Here is a 17994-nt window from a genome sequence, read left to right as displayed (position 1 = left end):
CACGCCCAGCAACGAGCATTGTCATCTCCACGGCGATTGCTCCGCCGTGCAAAATAGATCTGATCCGTACAGGGAGGCCTTTGATGAGGGGTGCAAGGCAATCACAAGCCCATTTTCCCCCGGCTAGACTCACCGTTCTTCCACAGATGCCTCTTTGCCCGGGCCCCTGAAAACTTTCTCCCCCCCCCCACTCCTTCCTCCTCGCCTATGATTGAGAAGAAGACGTTTCATTTTGGTTTCAAATTGAAATCACGCGGGCGGGGTGTAAAATGGCATTTGGAGGTTCTTGATATAGCGAATGAGATGGAGGCATGTTAGATTGAGTTAGCGGAGAGGCGAGGGGGCCGCGTCTGGCTGCACACTGGTCCTCATTGTCTGGGAGGTAATTGTTATATTTTAAACAGGCTAAATCAAGGTCTCTGGACTGATAAGTTAATGTGCTTTAAAGCGCATGGAGTGACCTGGAAGCGCGGTTTATTTACAGCACGGCGCATCGCCTGTTATCAAAGTTTTGTTCATCATCCCTCGTTCTCGTGCTCCGTCCTTCCTCCTCCTCCTCCACTCCTCCCTGTCTTTGCTAATGTCCTCAATTCTTTCTCCTCTCCTCCTGTCTTCCCTCCTCTCCTCTCCTCTCCTCTACTCTCCGCTGCTCTCTTTGGCAGTGTGTCTGGCCTGTGACGGCCCAGAGGCAGCCATGCTGTCTTCTCCACTCAGTCTGCCGTTTCCCTTCTCCCGTGCCCTGACCCTGCTCCGCTCGGCACACACACACACACACTCGCGATCTCCCTCCGTCTTTCTCTCTCCTTTCTTTTTCCGTCTGTCTGCCCCTCCCTACATCATTCCTGTCTTCATCCTCACCCTCATGCCCTCCTCCTCCTTCTCTTTTTTTCTGCTCTGACCCCTATCTGCTATCCAGCCAAGTGCAATGTCTGTCAAAGACGCAGCAGAAAGGCATGCATCCAGACGCATCATCTCCGTTTTGTTTTTTCCCTTCCCTCTCCGTCTTCGTCATCTCTTTCCCTCCATCTCTTCCTCCTCTTATTTTTTTGGGGGGGGGGGTCCGGTCTTTTCAGCACTAGCTCCATAAAAAAAATAAATAAATGACACAGTGAGATTAAACGCATACCAACAGCAGAGCTTGCTGACATGCTATAGTCAAGCTGCAGTTCCAAACTATACAACATGCATGGTAAATTTGAATCGGACAGAAATGCCTACACTGCAGACAGTGGCGTTCACATGCCCACAGCGACGACGGTCTTAACCCCGCTTTTTTTTTTTTTTGTACCCCACCCGCCACCGCCGCAACATCTTAGCGAGCGCTAAAGACACCGCATCAAATTGCCACTATACCCCAGCGGTGGAGGTTCTTTGAAATATCCAAAGCTAGTCAGCTGATAGGCAGGCGGACTAAAGCCAGCTAAGAAAAGCCACAGCTCAAGCCGTGCAGCCACTGGCCCAATTTCAGCCTGCGTCCTTGCACAAAATAAAGTCCTCTCTTTAGACTGCTTAAAATCTCCAAATGCACACAGTACGAGATGCTAATATCTCGGAGCGCTGCTGTACAGCGGCATCCCGTGGGTAATTATCGTTTCGGCAGCGGGCGACTTTTGTCCATATGGAATTACGTCTCGGCAAAAGCTGCTCCTCTTCCGTTCCGCCCATTGCCCCTCTAACTCATATGTCAGTCACTTCCTAATTCGACGCTGCCACCCCTTCCCTCTATCTCTCTATCAGAAGCGTCTTTTGAGTAAAAGAGTCCTAATGGCTCGGGCCTGGCTGAAAGCCCTGTGGTGATAGGCCTCGTCATTGTTCCTTAGCTCAGGAACCCCTGGGGACGTAACCTGGGATGGACAGGCCGCCCCTTGTTTGCTTCTCTGTGTTGTACCGAGGCCTTTCAATGCAACACAAGTGACCCACTTGTATTGTGTGACGTCACGCTCGATGGTACGGACTCACGGGACGTTTGCGAATATGCTCTGAGGGCATTTTCTTTGAAGACATTTTATACATCCTGGTTTCCGAGCTGGGTCTTGAAAGGGCCAGTGGTTGTGGGTGTTTTAAAGCTGCATTGCGATATCTGCTTTCATTGTTCCCACCTCCTACATCCTTGGAGAAGTGAGTTTGAGGCAGCAGGTAAAAGCGCGAATCCGAAGCTCTTGGATGTGTGTCCGTAGGACAGACAGACTTAAGCAGTTTCAGACGATTCATATTGATCCCCCAACCTCAGGGGTTGGTGACACTTTTAGAGAGAGAGGGTGGGAAAAAAAAAAGCATTCTTGCTTTGATATCACAGCCCAATTCATTAGCTCAGTGGGAAATGTCTTCATTTTAGCAAGCCTGCAGAGTCAGTGGACCGTGGTCAGGAAATCAGCCTCCTTTCAGCGCGTACAACACACAGAGCGCCAGCTAACAACTTCAGCATCTCACAGCGCGGGGCAATAGAAATGCGGCGCTTAAGGTTGAGAGCTGGAGGAAACAAGACGTCCTCCCTGCTTCCTTTTTTATGTTGTGGTGACAACTTTGTCTGGATTGAGGCAGCCGACTGGATGAGCATTCAAGAGCAGGAGGCCCCAGGAGAGCCGCTGTGCGTTGTGGGTAGCCCGACAGCCGAATCCGAGGTGTAAATGAGCAAGACGATCAGTACCTAGGTATCCGCTTGTCTCTTTGATGGCTGTGCTTTTTCGGGCTGAGGCGGTGGGGGAGACGTGCCGTGATCCAAAGCCACAGTTATCATTTTCATCACATCAGCTGGCGTGTTAACTGTGTCTGCATTCACATCTTTCCATCTCGGCTCATTTTCCTGCCTCCCCTCTCATTTATTTAGCTATTTACAAGTCATTAAACAGGAATGCTCAGTTGTTTGGGCGCACTAATGGCAAAAAGTTATTCGATTTTTTTTTTTTTTTTTTGCTATAGATTGGCTCCCTGAAGTATTTGGCTATATACTGACTGGCAATCAATAGCTGATTCCTTACAAAGGTAATTTTTTGACTTGAAAATGGATTGAAATAGGCATTTAGCGGGAACATTTTAAGCAGAATAGGAATGGCACTCTTGAGGTAATGACGAATGTTCCGCCAAAAGGCATTCACAGCACTTTTATTGTCGATTAAAAAGCCAAATTAGCAGGACTTCAGAGGTCTCTCATTCTATCCCTCCCCCCTTCGTCTCCTCTTTCTTTGCTGTCCTCGTCTCGGCTGCATCGTGTCCCCAGTCATTTGTCTGCTCTGCATAACACTTTTTTTGGTGCTGTTGTGTCCTTTGGTTCCAGTTCCAGCGCCGCTCAAGGTTTCTCATACAGCACATATATTATTGAACTAAGTGAATAAGACATAAAGAGTGATTTGTGTTCTATTTTTTTCTTTTACAGGAGAAAAAGAGCATTAAAAGTAAGCCATGGTCCAAACTAATTTTTTTTTTTTTTTTTTTGTTTTTTTGTAACTATGGGCAAAAGGCATGCTTGGCTTGGTTTTGCACTCACCTTCGCTTCCGCTTGATTTTTGGTTTCCCATATTTTGCATCAGGTCATGAATAAATTACATCTAACATAGCATAACACGGGCACTTGTATTAACTGGCACCGCGTAACGTCTAGGCATTCGGGCTGTGGAGCAGACTCCTCCTTTCCCTCCCCTTTTGCAGTTTTTTTTTTTTAAACTGAACCAATTGATCAGCTTTGGTCTGGATTTGGTTTAATTATCTTTCACAATCGCACCGTCTGACAGTAGTCGCAGACAGGAGTGTAGCCGCCTAACTCGTCCTGACGTGGCACTGTAAGCACTTAATTTGCTTTCTACAATAGCACTGTACACGTAGTTAAGCTGAGGCGAGCACCCAGCTAGGTAATTGTTTAAGACCCCTATAAGTGGATTTAAGAGGATATGAGAGCGCTTGAGCCACGCAAAGCTATAAAGCTACTTAGATCAGAATGTGATTGCCGTCTGTCAATCACCAAAACAAGAAAACAGGGTGTTGTTGGATCTCGCAAAAAAAAAACACTCTCGCCCCCGCACGCGAAGCAGGACCTGATTGTGCATCTTAAATTTTAGACTACACCCACAAACTGACCTCTCCCCCTGTCTCATCGCTGCTCCCCCTTTCCCTTTCCCTTCCAGCACAAACGCGTTTTTGAAGCATGACATTATTTCAACTCTGATTCACGCCACTGTATTTCAGTTTGAGGCTGTTGTCGTAGCCAGTGGAGTCTTCTTTTCATTGTTTTATTCTTTTGTTACTGTTTATGTCATGTGGTATGGGTTCTGCATGAAATCAAATTCTACCAGTAAAAGCTTTCTTGAATTCACTCGTGATAAAAAACTTGAACTTGTATTAGCAGTGGAAATATGTGCCTGGTAACCATCGTGACCAGTTTTTATTGTTTTCTACCTTCTCCATTAACATTCAGATGCGGTGACGACCTCATTAGGGAGAAAATTCAGCCTCACGCATCTAATAAGGAATTCATGTTAGCAAAACCATGTGACACATACAGCAACACGTAGTGGCAGGAAATTTTACCTACGATCAACGTTAGTTTATCATTAAATATCCCATTTCCGCGAAACATTCAGTTGTATTCACTTTGCCTTTCTCTATTCTGTTTCCCTCAGACTCCCGGCCCTTGCCTGACGTAGCCATGACTGGCAAGTGCACCCGGGAATGCGACGAGTACGGCCACTCGGACTCCTGCTGGATGCCTGTGCGCACGTCGCCCGAGCGACGGCCATCCAAGTCAACCACCATCCCTCAACAACCAAAGCTTTCCACTTTCATGAGCGGCAGCGGCAGCAGCAGCACCGAGCAGCCCGGCAGCCAAGAGACCCTCGCCATGGCCGCCATGGCCAACGGAGACCCCACCGCTGCTCACATGATGGGCGACCGCAATCGCAACCTGCTCAACAAGAAGATGGCCTCCTCCTCTTCCTCCTATGAGGCCTTTGGCTCGCCCTCCTACGGCCAGCCAGGGGGCGGGGATGAGGCACTGGGCCACCCCACCGAGGAGATTCCCCTTGCGCCGACTGGGGAGTACAAGCCCACATCCTGCGGTACCCTGACACGACGGGAGGTGTACCTGTGAGCTGAAGGGTTACACGCAATTGATGTGCCCCAACATGTGGCATTCAAGTATAACACTAAGCAAAGCTGCTTAACGACCACCATTACAGCTCTAGAAGCTTTTAGCCGCCCTTGTTCTGCGCAAGGTAGGACTAAACATTCTCCAAAGACTTTTACAACAGCTCCTTGGATATTATAAACATAGTACCATTTTTCAAGTGCTAATTCCGGCTATGACCTGGAAGAAAGGAGGAGGAGGAGGAGGACATGTTGAGGGCACTGATTGGACTTTCAGTGAGGCTGTTCTACTGGCGAGTCGGGCTCTTGGGACACAGTCTGCTGCCTGACAGTCAATCTGTACAGTAACCAACTCATTTTACACATACAGTACATGCATGCATTACCCCACATTCCCAGTGAAGGCTCGGTTCTCTGAAGATGACACTGTACAAAAGAGACCATTTGTTTTGCAGTTTTTCTAGGAACAAAGATGTACATGTAGACTATTTTGACTTTAAGGTGTGTCTGGATATGCCTTTTTTTTTTTTTTTATTTCCAAACAGTCTGGCTGCAGTGTTCTGCTGCTGTAGTAATGCATTGGACAAAAACAATGGTCTCACGGTATCACGCAGACCATGGATTCTGCCACCTTTACTGTTTGCGCTGAAAGTTGCAGACCAAACGACTGTATGACTGTATTCGAATCTTAAAAGGACGACAAAGACTCAGCTTTAAATACTCGTCCCTCTGTCGATGTGGACATTCTTGGACGGAAGTGGACGCCAATGGAATTTGCTGCAACAACTCCTTGGTTTGAGCGCAATCCCATTCGTAGACTACGGTGAACTTATGATGACTGATTCAAACCTACCTACGCAGGTGTCACTCATTGTACATAAACACTGGACCATAGCAACAGTGCTAACTGCTCTCATTCCCTTTTATCTCACTCCCTTTCCTCAGTCTCTCGTTCTTTGTCTTTGATTGCCGAGATTGAGACCAAAACCCTCCCGAGAAATGCAAGCGCTTAGAGCCATGACCTACAATCGCATTGGTTGGAAACAAGCATGTCCACGGTTGTACACTTTTTGGATCACCTTAATGGCTACAGTTTATACCAAGTTGTCATACTTGCCCTGTTTTTCCCAAACACACACACACATACACACACATACACACACAGACACACACACACTCACAGAAGCAGAAATGCAGATTCATTTAATGGAGGCCAAGGCTATACAGACTGAAAATCCTGGGTAAGCACAGTGTGTGGCATGAGATTAAAATTATTGGTGCAACTGAAGTTATGTGTGTGTATGGGCCAGATATGCAGTATATAGTGTGTTTGTGTAGGCCACTGTAGATGTACACCAGTAATAGGCTTAGGAGAGCATAAACATGGCCGAGTTGGTCCGAAAACAGCTGCAAGGACAGCTTTTTACTGTTATTTCCTTTTACTTTCCGTTGTGTGATAGGACTGAGCAATAAATATCATAATGTACATGTGACCAACGAGCATCAACTTCTTTTTCACTTCCTCTCAAGCCGTCACGGTGACAGTAACCCACACATGGCTGACTTTTAGCACTAGCAAACGCTGCTTTCAACAGCAGCACACGGTGACGGCATCTTCGAGCATGAATGTAAGAATCAGCTCAATGGAGAACAATCTAAAGGCAATGTCTGAATGAGCAGATACCAGGAAGTTTTCGGATTACAGGCTGAGATAAATTGGTGTCAAAGTGAAACCAAAGCTTCGCGAACAGAATGAAGCACCCCCTCCCCCTGACACACACCCCCCATCACACACACAAATGAAAAAATAGCTTTCTAGGAGAACTCCGCTTTATGCACTCCTTCCATGAAGAATTTTTTTCTTTATTTTTTTTAATGAAGGATTGAGCTTCAATGTTAAGAATGTGATGTCTCAACAAAACGTCCATTACATCCTCAGAGCCGATGTTTTATGACCACTTACACACAGACACATAACAATGTTGAGATGTTGTGCCTCCCAGTCTACGTGATTTTTCTTTTTTCTTTTCTTTTTCAGCTTTTTTTTCAGAGGTGCAAAATCTCATGACTGTAACAAAGCTAAAGAATATCAGATGCAACAGAACCTTTTTTCTATGTTAGCAAAACCCCTTTGGTTCGACCGGAGCAGCTTTTTCCGCATTCCGGGAATCTATAGTCTGTAAGTACTACTCGTTGTTTGAAAGAAAAGTGCTCCTATACTTATCAACTGTATACATAAATATTTACTTTTTACTGCACGTTTAATGGGAACTTACTTCACTTACTGAGAAGGAAGAAGAAAAAAAAACTGTAAAACAAAATGTACAAAAAAAAATGTTATCCCTGTAAACATGGAAAATCCATCATGTTGCTTGCTTTTGTTGTACCTGAAAAGACATGTAGTACAACTTAGTACATCAACTACAACCACACTGTTGTTTTTTTCCCATACAGGTTTTTCATAGATTTCCTCATTGCGTCTTATACCACAGCCCCAAATCTCTCCTACGTTTGTTTTATATCCACTTGGTATGTTTATTCGTTTCTTTTTATTTTAAAGCCTCGCACATGACTCAGTTACAAAGTCAACTCCGTGGAAATGATCATGACAATGTACCTTTTTTTTTTCCTTTATCTGATGCCACTTTGTATATTTAGAGTGCTTCTGAAAAAAGAAAAACAAAAAAAAAAATGAACAAAAAAAAAAACGAAAAACAAAAAAACAATAGAGTGAATGCAAATATGCAATTGTGCCTTTTTATACCTATTGGTATGATTAAATGTTGGTTTGGAATGGTGCATAAAACAGTTACGTTGACATGCTTACTACAGTAGATGGGGGTGGCATTTAAGGACTGAACTACATTTGCATATCTTGAGCGGGAATCCCGTGGCATCGGGAAGGCTCCTTTCGGTGGACGACCAGTCAAATGTCGGTGAGCCTGAAGGTCTGAATACTCAAAGCTGTTCGCTGGGTTCAATTATCTTGTCGAAATATCCATTCCTAGCTTAGTGCATTACCGAATGAGTACAGGTACATTCAAAAGTTGCTTGTTGGTAGAAATAATAACGATATAATGGATTTTTTTGTCGTGTTCCACTCATGTACATGTGTGACATCAGAGGTCAGGTAACCTTCTTTGTGCATGAAACAAGCTCTAGGACTGAATTTAGAACTTTAGAAAGACAGAAGGCGGAGGTGGAAAAATGAAACGGAGGGAGAAAAAAACGACGCTTGGAGACATTTGACTGCTCAGAGTTGAGGGAGTCTAGAGATAAAACAAAAAAAAAATGCTAATGCGACGGTTTACTAGGGGTGGAAGCGAGGAGATGGGGGAAGAAGGAAAAAAAAAAGCTGCATTGGAGAGGAGCAGACAGAACACACACCTCGGGATGCGCCGTGCAACCTAACACTCGTACACACAGATTTACAGTATATGCATATGATGAAATCCTCCCCTACGAGTAAACGGGGTGTGCGATGATGTTGCGTGGTGACGCTTTGAATATCTCGAGCAGATAAAGACGGAATGAAAAAGAGGAAATGAAAAAAAAAAATGGCAAATGCACCGAGTGCCGTGTGCACTACATCATTTTTGAGTGGTGGTAGTCGCTGAGGTACAGGCTGTAGAAATCTGGACCGCAGTAGGTGTTATTAATGTCGGAGTTCTCTTCTTAATACAGAAAAAAAAAACACCGTAACAGTAGCAGTACCATCAAAATGTCTGTATGCTGCCTGAGGTGCGTGTTCAGTCCGCGCTCTCCGCTATCCTTAAAGCATTCACAGTGTGTAATGAGATTTGTAATATTAACCATTACTATTTGTCCTGCGACTTGGATGTTGATATAGAAATTGAGGAACAAAAATCTATCATCGTTTAATATGAGTCACTATGCACGCAGCTTAGCTGAACATGGCAAAGTGTATTGAACGCAAGTCCACTTCTATTTATGAGATATTTTACATAATTTAATTTGCTTTTGTACAGGTTTGTGTAAATAAATTGCTTGTCATTTTTGTCTCTGCAGAAATTAAAATATAACATGGTAAAACAACACCTGTCTCTCATGTGTGTTTGGTTCATTAATGTCTGTGAGTGTATGTTTGTTTGTTTTTCTGTTTGTTTGTTTTTGATTCCCTGTATATAAAAAAATTAAAATGAATTGCTCGAAGAGTGGCACCATAATTCTGCAGTGCTCTTGTTAAAACATCAGTGTAAACAACTAATTATTTGGCTTATTGAAGTCAGTGGCAGTAATGGCCACTCGTCTTATTGAACTGCAACATTAACTGGACAGTTCTCATAATAAAGTGCTCGTTATGTGTACTAATGTAAGCACTCCATTCCAGCTGCTTACATGCCACATTAATTTCGTTATGTTAGCCAAACCATTAAATATCCAAGATTAAAATTTCTAATCATATTCTAGTAACTGTATCTACACTATATTATTCAAACTATTATTTAGAGCTTTATTAACTGGCTTCTTTTGGCCACAGAAACACCAACACAGATTACAACTTCGTGCACTAATGATGGCTAATGTGTTAGCCTAGTTGAACTTAGCCAAAGACCAAGTACTTTTTTTTTTCCTCCTGTTGAATATTAATTCAATAATCACTCAGTTTTGGTCTCCACACTCTCACAATGTAAAAAAAAAAGGAAAATAAAGTCATGAGTTGTTAGCTTCTAAATGTGTCATTACGCTTACAAGACGTCAGCTAGGACTTATTTGTAGACTGAACACTATAGGTGTTGTACTACTTACAATATACAACATAAAAATATGCATAGAATAATGATACAAATAACCGCTTATCTTAATGAGGTGCTCATTATGGCTAATGTGTTTTATCCTCTTTACCCTCAGCAGACACGGAGCAACATTAGCATTAACCGTGAGTTCTATTTCTATTCACCCATTAGATGTACATTCAGTGGTGACACTGCTTGGGTTTCCACATTTTAACAATTTAAAAATAAAAATGAAACAAAAAAAACAAAATCTAAATGTGTAAGCTTTAAAATAATTCAATACGTTCATAAGAGGCAGGTGATGTATAGTGAATAGCGTTTTTGTTAGCTGCCAGCTAGCATATTATATTACATATTGTGTAGTAGTTATAGATTTATATGTCTTTGTTTATGTGGAACAATCATCTCCAAAATTTATTCAAAAAATATTAAACATTTTCCACAAATAGAGGCAGGTGATGTGCACTAAAAATAGTGAATAGTTTTTGTGTTTTTTGTTAGCTGCTGGCTGTAGCTAAAAACATAGGTGAAAACCAAAACATTGGCCTGAAATACAGTTGTTGTTCAAGGTTCATGAATCTACAGAGAAGAATGGAATAGGGCAATACTTTTATGTGAATTTGAGTCAGAAATTAATATGTTCAAATTACACATGGTAATTAAATTATTTGTGGTTATTACAGACTTGAATCTCTGCATGATATTAATTAAGGTGGAACAATCATGTTCAAAACTCATTCACATTTCATACTGTATCTGCATACTGTATCTTATTTTAGAAGCATGTGTTTTTGTACACATTCTTGTCGATGTGCACACAGTATCTGTACATTCGTATACATATACATACAGCATGAATTTCAGTACGAGTTTCCTATCTACTTTGCGCACATGGGTTGATGTATGAGATGATTACAGTTGAGGTAATTAGGGGCCCATCCATTCTAATCCATTCCCTACGCTCTGATTAACAGCCTCTCCTATAACCTCAGGCCGCTAATGGAGTCTTAAAAGAAAACCGGAATGCACGGTAAAATCCTGCCTCAGAAGTTCAACAAGTTGGAGAAAGTTTTCCTCACAGCCATCACCGGAATATCAGAGGACACGCAGTACGGTGAGAACACGACACCTACCCACCTACCGCGGTGCTGTGCTATGTCGTTGCCCAAATTAATAACTGGAGACAAACACTGTTTTCCCAGAAAGCCCGGAAGTTTTGTTTTTGTAAAAATTTAGACTGGAAATTCAAAAGTGTGACAACGATTTTCTTATTGCATGTTTGTCTTCAGAAGACGCCACTTCTTAGAAATACTGGGACTGAATCACGTTGATATGCAAATTGTCTCGCTCATTTTCTTGTTCCCTCTGAAGCGTTTTGAATTGCCTGGCATGGCATAATCAGCGGGTAGTATTAATTTTTTCTGGGGAGAGAGGGGGAAATTAAGCCAAATTAGAATGAATCTGAATGTAATTAATGTTTAGGCAATGCATACCAATGACTTGTTGTGAGATTTTTGTATGAATAAAACAGAGACTGGATACTATGAATACCATAAATAAGAATAAGATGTCGTGTGCTAAAATCACAAGTTACATTGATATCAGTGCGTAGTGGGAGTTACCAGCAAGAGCCAATAACCAATTGATCGATTCGTAGATGGGATACACATTCTTTTTGGCATTTCTTACTGTTGTTATTAATTGGATGCAATTTGAGATTGGGGGCATTTCCTCCACACCTAATGAAATCCTAATGAAAGTCCCCCTCGCTTTCATTAGTTTCACTCATCTGCTTGTCTACCCTTCAGGAATTAAGGCCCACATGCTCACAGCTCTAAGGCTGTACAGGGAGCCATTTGCAGACTTTTCTACAATGGATTTAGACCAACACTTAGTATAGAATGTTTTTTTGGTCTAGTTAGTTGGAGGTCAACGCAGCTTGTTAGCAACAACTCCCACCACAAATCAGAGCTGACGAAAGTCAAACAAATCCTTAATTAAAAAAAGAGACAACATTAAATAGACAGGTTGTCCATCAACGATAATACAGTCTTTGAAGATAAGCCAGAAATAAAGCTGTGTTAGTTCCAATAATATAATTTAGCACATTTCAATTAATCAAATGAAGGGACACTATAAATACAGGAAAAACATTTCTATTTCTTATACGGATGTGAGGCAAGGCAAGTCACAAAAAACAATACATATATATTCCTGATGTATTGCAATGCTACATAACAGGTCAGCCACAACATTAAACCCACTGACAGTAGACGTAAATGGCATTGACCATCTTATAGTAATAGTTTTCTGCTGGGAAAACCTTTGGACCTGGCATTTCTGTGGATGTTACTTAGACATGTAGCACCCACCAGGCACCCCCATCCTATGGCAATGACGCTCCTTGATGGCAGCAGCTACCTACACAAGACACACACACACACACACGCACACACACACACACACACACACACACACACACACACACACACACACACACACACAAAAAAAAAAAACAAAAAAAAAACACGGAGAACAAATTAAATAAACTTAACATTCCCTAGATCCAAATAGTGATCCACAGATGCCCTTCCCCTCAACCTACAGGACCCACTAACAACACTGTGTGTCTACATTCTCTGAAAAGAGTCATACCTGTAAAGAAGTTGCAAACTTGTGCTGCTTGTGAAAGGTACGGCCGTACGGCGTAGATTGGAAATATCAAGAGACAAAGCCCCTCCCCTTGTGGTGGATCACCCAGAGGTCCAGAGGAAAAGTGGATAACTGTCTTTAGGATAATAGAGCACCAAAAGGCCCTAGATCTGCCTCTTTGTCCACCATTGCAGGGACCTCCCACACAGGACCGAGGAATAAACCACCTCGACGAGGCCTCGATACAAATCAGTCACTCTCCTGAATCCAAGGTCCACTCTGCAGCTGTGTCGTGTTCAGCCAGGCAGGCGAGATAGCGCGGGACCGACAGGCAGATAAAACTGCGAGCGTGGGAGGATGAGAGGGGGAAACGGCCTGAGACGTACACTAAAAGGGGGAAGGGAAAGCTAGAGACACCAAAAGGTATAAAAGCTGTTCCCCAGGCTCAGACATGTAAAGCTAATTAATGAAATCATTGATCACCCCTCCAACATCAAACATGAGGTATGCCATTTTTATATAAATTCCAATCCCATTTATGCTCACTGGTGCAAAATAACGACTTAAAATCACATCAGCGAAGGGAATTCAACCATAAACCTTAGGAAGCTATTTGATATCCACAATTTATGACTTTTTTATTGTCTTTAAATTTTATTTTTCTAGCGCAACCGAGGGAAATGGCGCCAGAGGAATAGCAGTTAGGGCTTTGTTAAATTGATTTCTATTTCATATTTATTTTATGAATACACAGAGCGGTGTTGGGGGGTGGGGAGGACGGGGGGCACTTTTTTTATGCGTCGTGGCTGGAGCAAATAAACAAGTTCATGAGGAAACTCCTGCAATAACTTTGATTTAATTGTGATCACATAAATGCTATCAGCGTTTATTCCGCGAGGCGATCACACCCGCGAGGACGATGTCATTACAGTTAATTTTATTGCTTTCACGGCGGAGATGGACACACATGCTGTAAGTGCCTGGCCCTGTGATCACACTTATTCTGCTGAAGCCGATGTTTTCTGATGGAATTGCTTTCATTTGATTGAGTTTGTGGCGGATCACATTCATTGCCGCAATGTGCGGAATATGGGGTGTGATGTTATTCCCCGGACTGTTTTATGTATGTATTTTTTCAGCCATATATGAATATTTCTTCCTGCACAGTTCTACATCATTTATTCTGCATCCTTTTTTTTTATTTCGCCAAATCTTAAAGTCAGCCTTAACTCTAAATTTGTGAAAATGGATCACAAATTTATCATCAGTATTCCGCTTGTGCTGAAGAGGAAAGGATGCGGTCCGACCATTTCCAAAGTCTCCCATTACAGCTGTTCCACACTGTCACTCTTTTCCACATTAAACTATAGAAAACATATTGCATACGTTTCATGAATTGCAGAAAACTGTCAGAGGAACCCTATGATGCGAGTTATATTTTCTTAAAGCAGGGTGAATCTAATGAGGTACTTTATATAACTGTATTAAGACAAATGGAGATAAATCAAAAGATGGTTAATATTAAAGGGCAACGCAATAACTCTGGTCTGACTCATTCTGCGCTCCATCTGTAGTCAATTTATTACAGAAAATTCTGTTTATCACTTATCATTCTGAATATACACTTGCCACTTTATTAGGTACACCTGTTCAATTGCTTGTTAACACAAATAGCTAATCAGCCAATCACATGGCTGCAGTTAAATGCATTTATTCATGTAGAGGTGACCAAGACAACTTGCTGAAGTTCAAACTGAGCATCAGAATGAGGAAGAAAGTGGATTTAAGTGACTTTGAATGTGGTATGGTTGTTGGTGCCAGACGGACTGGTTTGAGTATTTCAGAAACAGCTGATCTACTGGGATTTTCACACACAGCCGTCTCTAGGGTTTACAGAGAATGGTCCAAAAAAGAGGAAATATCCAGTGAGCTGCAGTTGTGTGGACGAAAATGCCTTGTTGATGTGAGAGGTCAGAGGAGAATGGGCAGGTTGGTTGGAGATGATAGAAAGGCAACAGTAACTCAGAGAACCACTTGTTACAACCAAGGAATGAAGAACACCATCTCTGAACACACAACACGTCAAACCTTGAAGAAGATGGGCTACAGCAGCAGAAGACCACACCAGGTACCACTCCTGTCAGCCAAGAACAGGAAACTGAGACTACAGTTCACACAGGCTCACCAACACTGGACAATAGAAGACTGGAAAAACGTTGCCTGGTCTGACGAGTCTCGATTTCAGCTACAACATTCAGATGTCAGGGTCAGAATTTGGCTTAAACAACATGAAAGCATGGATCCATCCTGCCTTGTATAAACGGTTCAGGCTGCTTGTGGTGGTGTAATGGTGTGAGGGATATTTTCTTGACACACTTTGGGCCCCTTAGTACAAACTGAGCTTGGTTTAAATGCCATAGCCTACCTCAGTATTGTTGCTGACCGTGTCCATCCCTTTATGACCACAGTGGACCATCTTCTGACGGCTACTTCCAGCAGGATAATGCACCATGTCACAAAGCTCATATCATCTCAAACTGGTTTCACCAGATCTCAATCCAATAGACCATCACCTTTGGGATGTGGTGGAACGGGAGATTCTCATCATAGATGTGCAGCCGACAAATCTGCAGCAACTGTGTGATGCTGTCATGTCAATATGGACCAAAATCCCTGAGGAATGTTTGCAACACCTTGTTGAAAGTATGTCACGAAGAATTAAGGCAGTTCTGAAGAAAAAGGGGGTCCAATGTTTAACTAGCAGGGTGTACCTAGTATTTTAGTAAAACGCATGTAAATTTGTGTACTATACTAATTTGTATACTTTACTAATATTTTTGTGAGTTTTTACTGCCTTAACACGACCACAGCTGGCACATTACAAATCTTTGACTCAGAGACTAGTGTTTTGTGAGCCCTCCATCAATCCCAACCACTTACCTAGCTTTTCTATGCGTTTCCAATATGCAGAGATTCATTCTCATAACGTAACATAACTCAAGCACATTTCATCCTTCATCCAACCCCTGCAGATTAGAACACAGAGAAAAGCAGGATGCAGACTGTCAAAAAAAAAGGTGTGAGTGATATCTTTCCAGCTTGTGGAGGTCTACAGTAATTATCCAGAAGACTCCCTGTGACCCCTGCTGTCACAAGACAGATTTCCCGCAATGACCTACAGCCACGGAAGAGCCGTTCATGCGATGCCCCTCCAAAGATGAGGTATGCACGCTGCTTGTTGTGTGGTCGAAAAACTGCAGTGGAGCAGGCAAATGCACTCGCTTCCATTAATCACACATCAGTTGTGAGTTGAATGCACACAAATTTATATGTGCTAGATTTATGTGGCAGAAGCAATTTGACAAAAATCCATACAGGTCTTAGTAGTTGGAGCCGAGCTGTGATTAATGAGAACTACTTACATAAGAGAAAGTGAGCGGGTGAGAAAGAAAAGGAGAGACAGAGCTGGAGGAGGCAGAGAAATGACAAATAGATGGCAGCAGACTGTGGGGGGAAAGGGATTGAGAAAAAGGTGACTACTTGATTGACTATCCAACACCCAACGCCCCTCCCTCGATGCCTTACGTCCAGACTTTATGTTCTAAAAAATAAGCCTCGACAAATATTAAATACGTTTATTTACTGCAGCTACCGCCTCACTTTAAATTTGCTTACTTCTGGAAGTTTTGCAAAGGAAAACTCCCCAGTTCCCCAATTTGCACGTAGTACGCGTATGTTTGTGTCGTTGACGGCCTTTTAATAGAGCACCTTTGACAAGCAGATGCTTAATACAACACAACAGAAAACATGCTGAGTCAAAAAAGGCCTCTGAGACTGCTGGTCCCTGTGAAAAGTTCAAGACACCTTTGTGAAACAGAATTTAATTAATAATCAAATCTAAAGAGTCAAATCTGGAACGAGTGGCGTTTAAGTTGCATTGAAATGATAAAAAATAAATAAATAAAAGTGAAGCCTGACTGGAACTTATCAACAAAAGATTTCCAGAACAGCTTTATTTTTAATTTCATGTTTACTTTAGAATGCAACTTTTTAATTAACAGCCCCTTTGAATTACATTGTGTGTACAGTACTTTAATTTACAGAAGGTTCTGGGTAATTTACAGCGCACTCTGCCTAACCTTGAACATATTAAATGTTGGTACCCTGTGGAGTTTTCTTGTAAACAGAAGGTTTCTATTCCGTGTTTCTTCCAAAAACATACTGCAGTGTATCCTTCAGGCCTTAAATATACTATCCCTTGTCACTGGATTGATAGAAGAAGGGGGCTGATGCACTATAAGGAACTGTAGGGGGTTTATGTTTGTCATTGCAAAATACAAAGTTGGCCATCTGGGGGTCCCTTTCTCATTTTTCTTCCACAGAACACAAAACAATAACTTGGTTTGCCTGAATTGACGGCAGAACTGCATATGGAAATAATTTTTTTCCCTCTTCAAATTTAAGCTAATCGTAAAAGACCCAATTGCTAGCACCACAGACCAAGAAGCCTATGCATTCAAACAGCTTTTGCTTCAGCTGAAACCATAGAACATATGTATAGATAGACAAACCCCCCATGATGTAAACCAAATGATTCAATAAGAGTGGTTTTAAAACTCAACGTGGGACAAGCTAATTCAACTTTCGTGTTGCGCGTCTGAGAGTGACATAGTGATAAGTGTTGGACGTTAGCTTGTTGCTATGTAGTATGGGCTTACATATACGCTCTCTCGCTATTAGTGCAAACGTAGTATGAGGCAGACAGCTAGCAACCCGTGAACGCTATTGCATAATTTGAACTGGTGAGTTATATAAAAAACAACTCACCATTATACAGTTGTAGCTAAGTAGCTACGTAGCTATGGATGTCGAAAGTACTTTGATAGCAGGCTGTAAACGTGTTTATTTCTCCTGTAAACATTTCAAGGCATTTTAAGATGGAGGTCAATGGTGAATGACTGTCTTTTGGAGCTAGCTTCAAGTGGCCATTGCAGGAACTACAGTTTCTCACAGCTATGTGTTTGCTTTGTTTTTCAGCCCTCGAGGTTGCCATTTGTTGAAGCCCAGGAATATGTGACCCAAGCAAAACTGAAGGACTAAATTACAGAAATATATCCCCTACACATGTTTAATGCATGGTTAGTTTTAGCAAGGCATCTAACAGCTAGGTTCATTTCTTCACACACAAACAAGACATACATGAATTTAATGTGATTACCAAGATTAAAGTCAATTGTTGTAACCATACCCATCAGCATAAAAGCTTCACATACATCTTTTTCTAGGCCCAAGAATCTCAGGAATTTGGCCAAATCCTCTTGAAATCAATATTGATCTGCACCTCTGCACCCTTCTGTAGGCATGTGAGGGTTGTAAATTACTGCAGCATTTCCAGGAGGCAGCGCCGGAGCTAGAGTTTGTTATGGCTCAAACAGCAAATGAACTAATAAATGTTTGGATAACCTCCTGACATTTGGAAGGAAATTAAATGCTTTTTTTTCTTTTTTTT

At 42.2% G+C, this 17994-nt stretch overlaps 1 protein-coding gene across 6 annotated transcripts in view; it reads left to right on the top strand.

Moving 5' to 3' along the window:
• The window catches only part of pcdh7b (protocadherin 7b), a 102884-nt gene extending 93752 nt beyond the window's left edge, over window positions 1-9132 (top strand). For 2 of the 6 annotated variants that reach the window (XM_047608719.1, XM_047608709.1), the window contains exons 3-4: window positions 3374-3392; window positions 4614-4760. In XM_047608719.1, coding sequence (XP_047464675.1) covers window positions 3374-3390 — 17 coding nt within the window. In that variant the 3' untranslated portion in view covers window positions 3391-3392; window positions 4614-4760. Of the gene's footprint in view, window positions 1-3373; window positions 3393-4613 lie in introns of all 6 variants that reach the window. The other 4 variants (XM_047608691.1, XM_047608682.1, XM_047608699.1 and 1 more) reach the window with 3 other exon arrangements.
• The last annotated feature ends 8862 nt before the right edge of the window (window positions 9133-17994 follow it).

This window comes from Mugil cephalus, chromosome 1 (assembly GCF_022458985.1).
Source record: "Mugil cephalus isolate CIBA_MC_2020 chromosome 1, CIBA_Mcephalus_1.1, whole genome shotgun sequence".
Lineage (NCBI taxonomy): Eukaryota > Metazoa > Chordata > Actinopteri > Mugiliformes > Mugilidae > Mugil > Mugil cephalus.
Note: the sequence above shows the minus strand (reverse complement) of the source record. Positions and strands in the feature narration are given on the sequence as shown.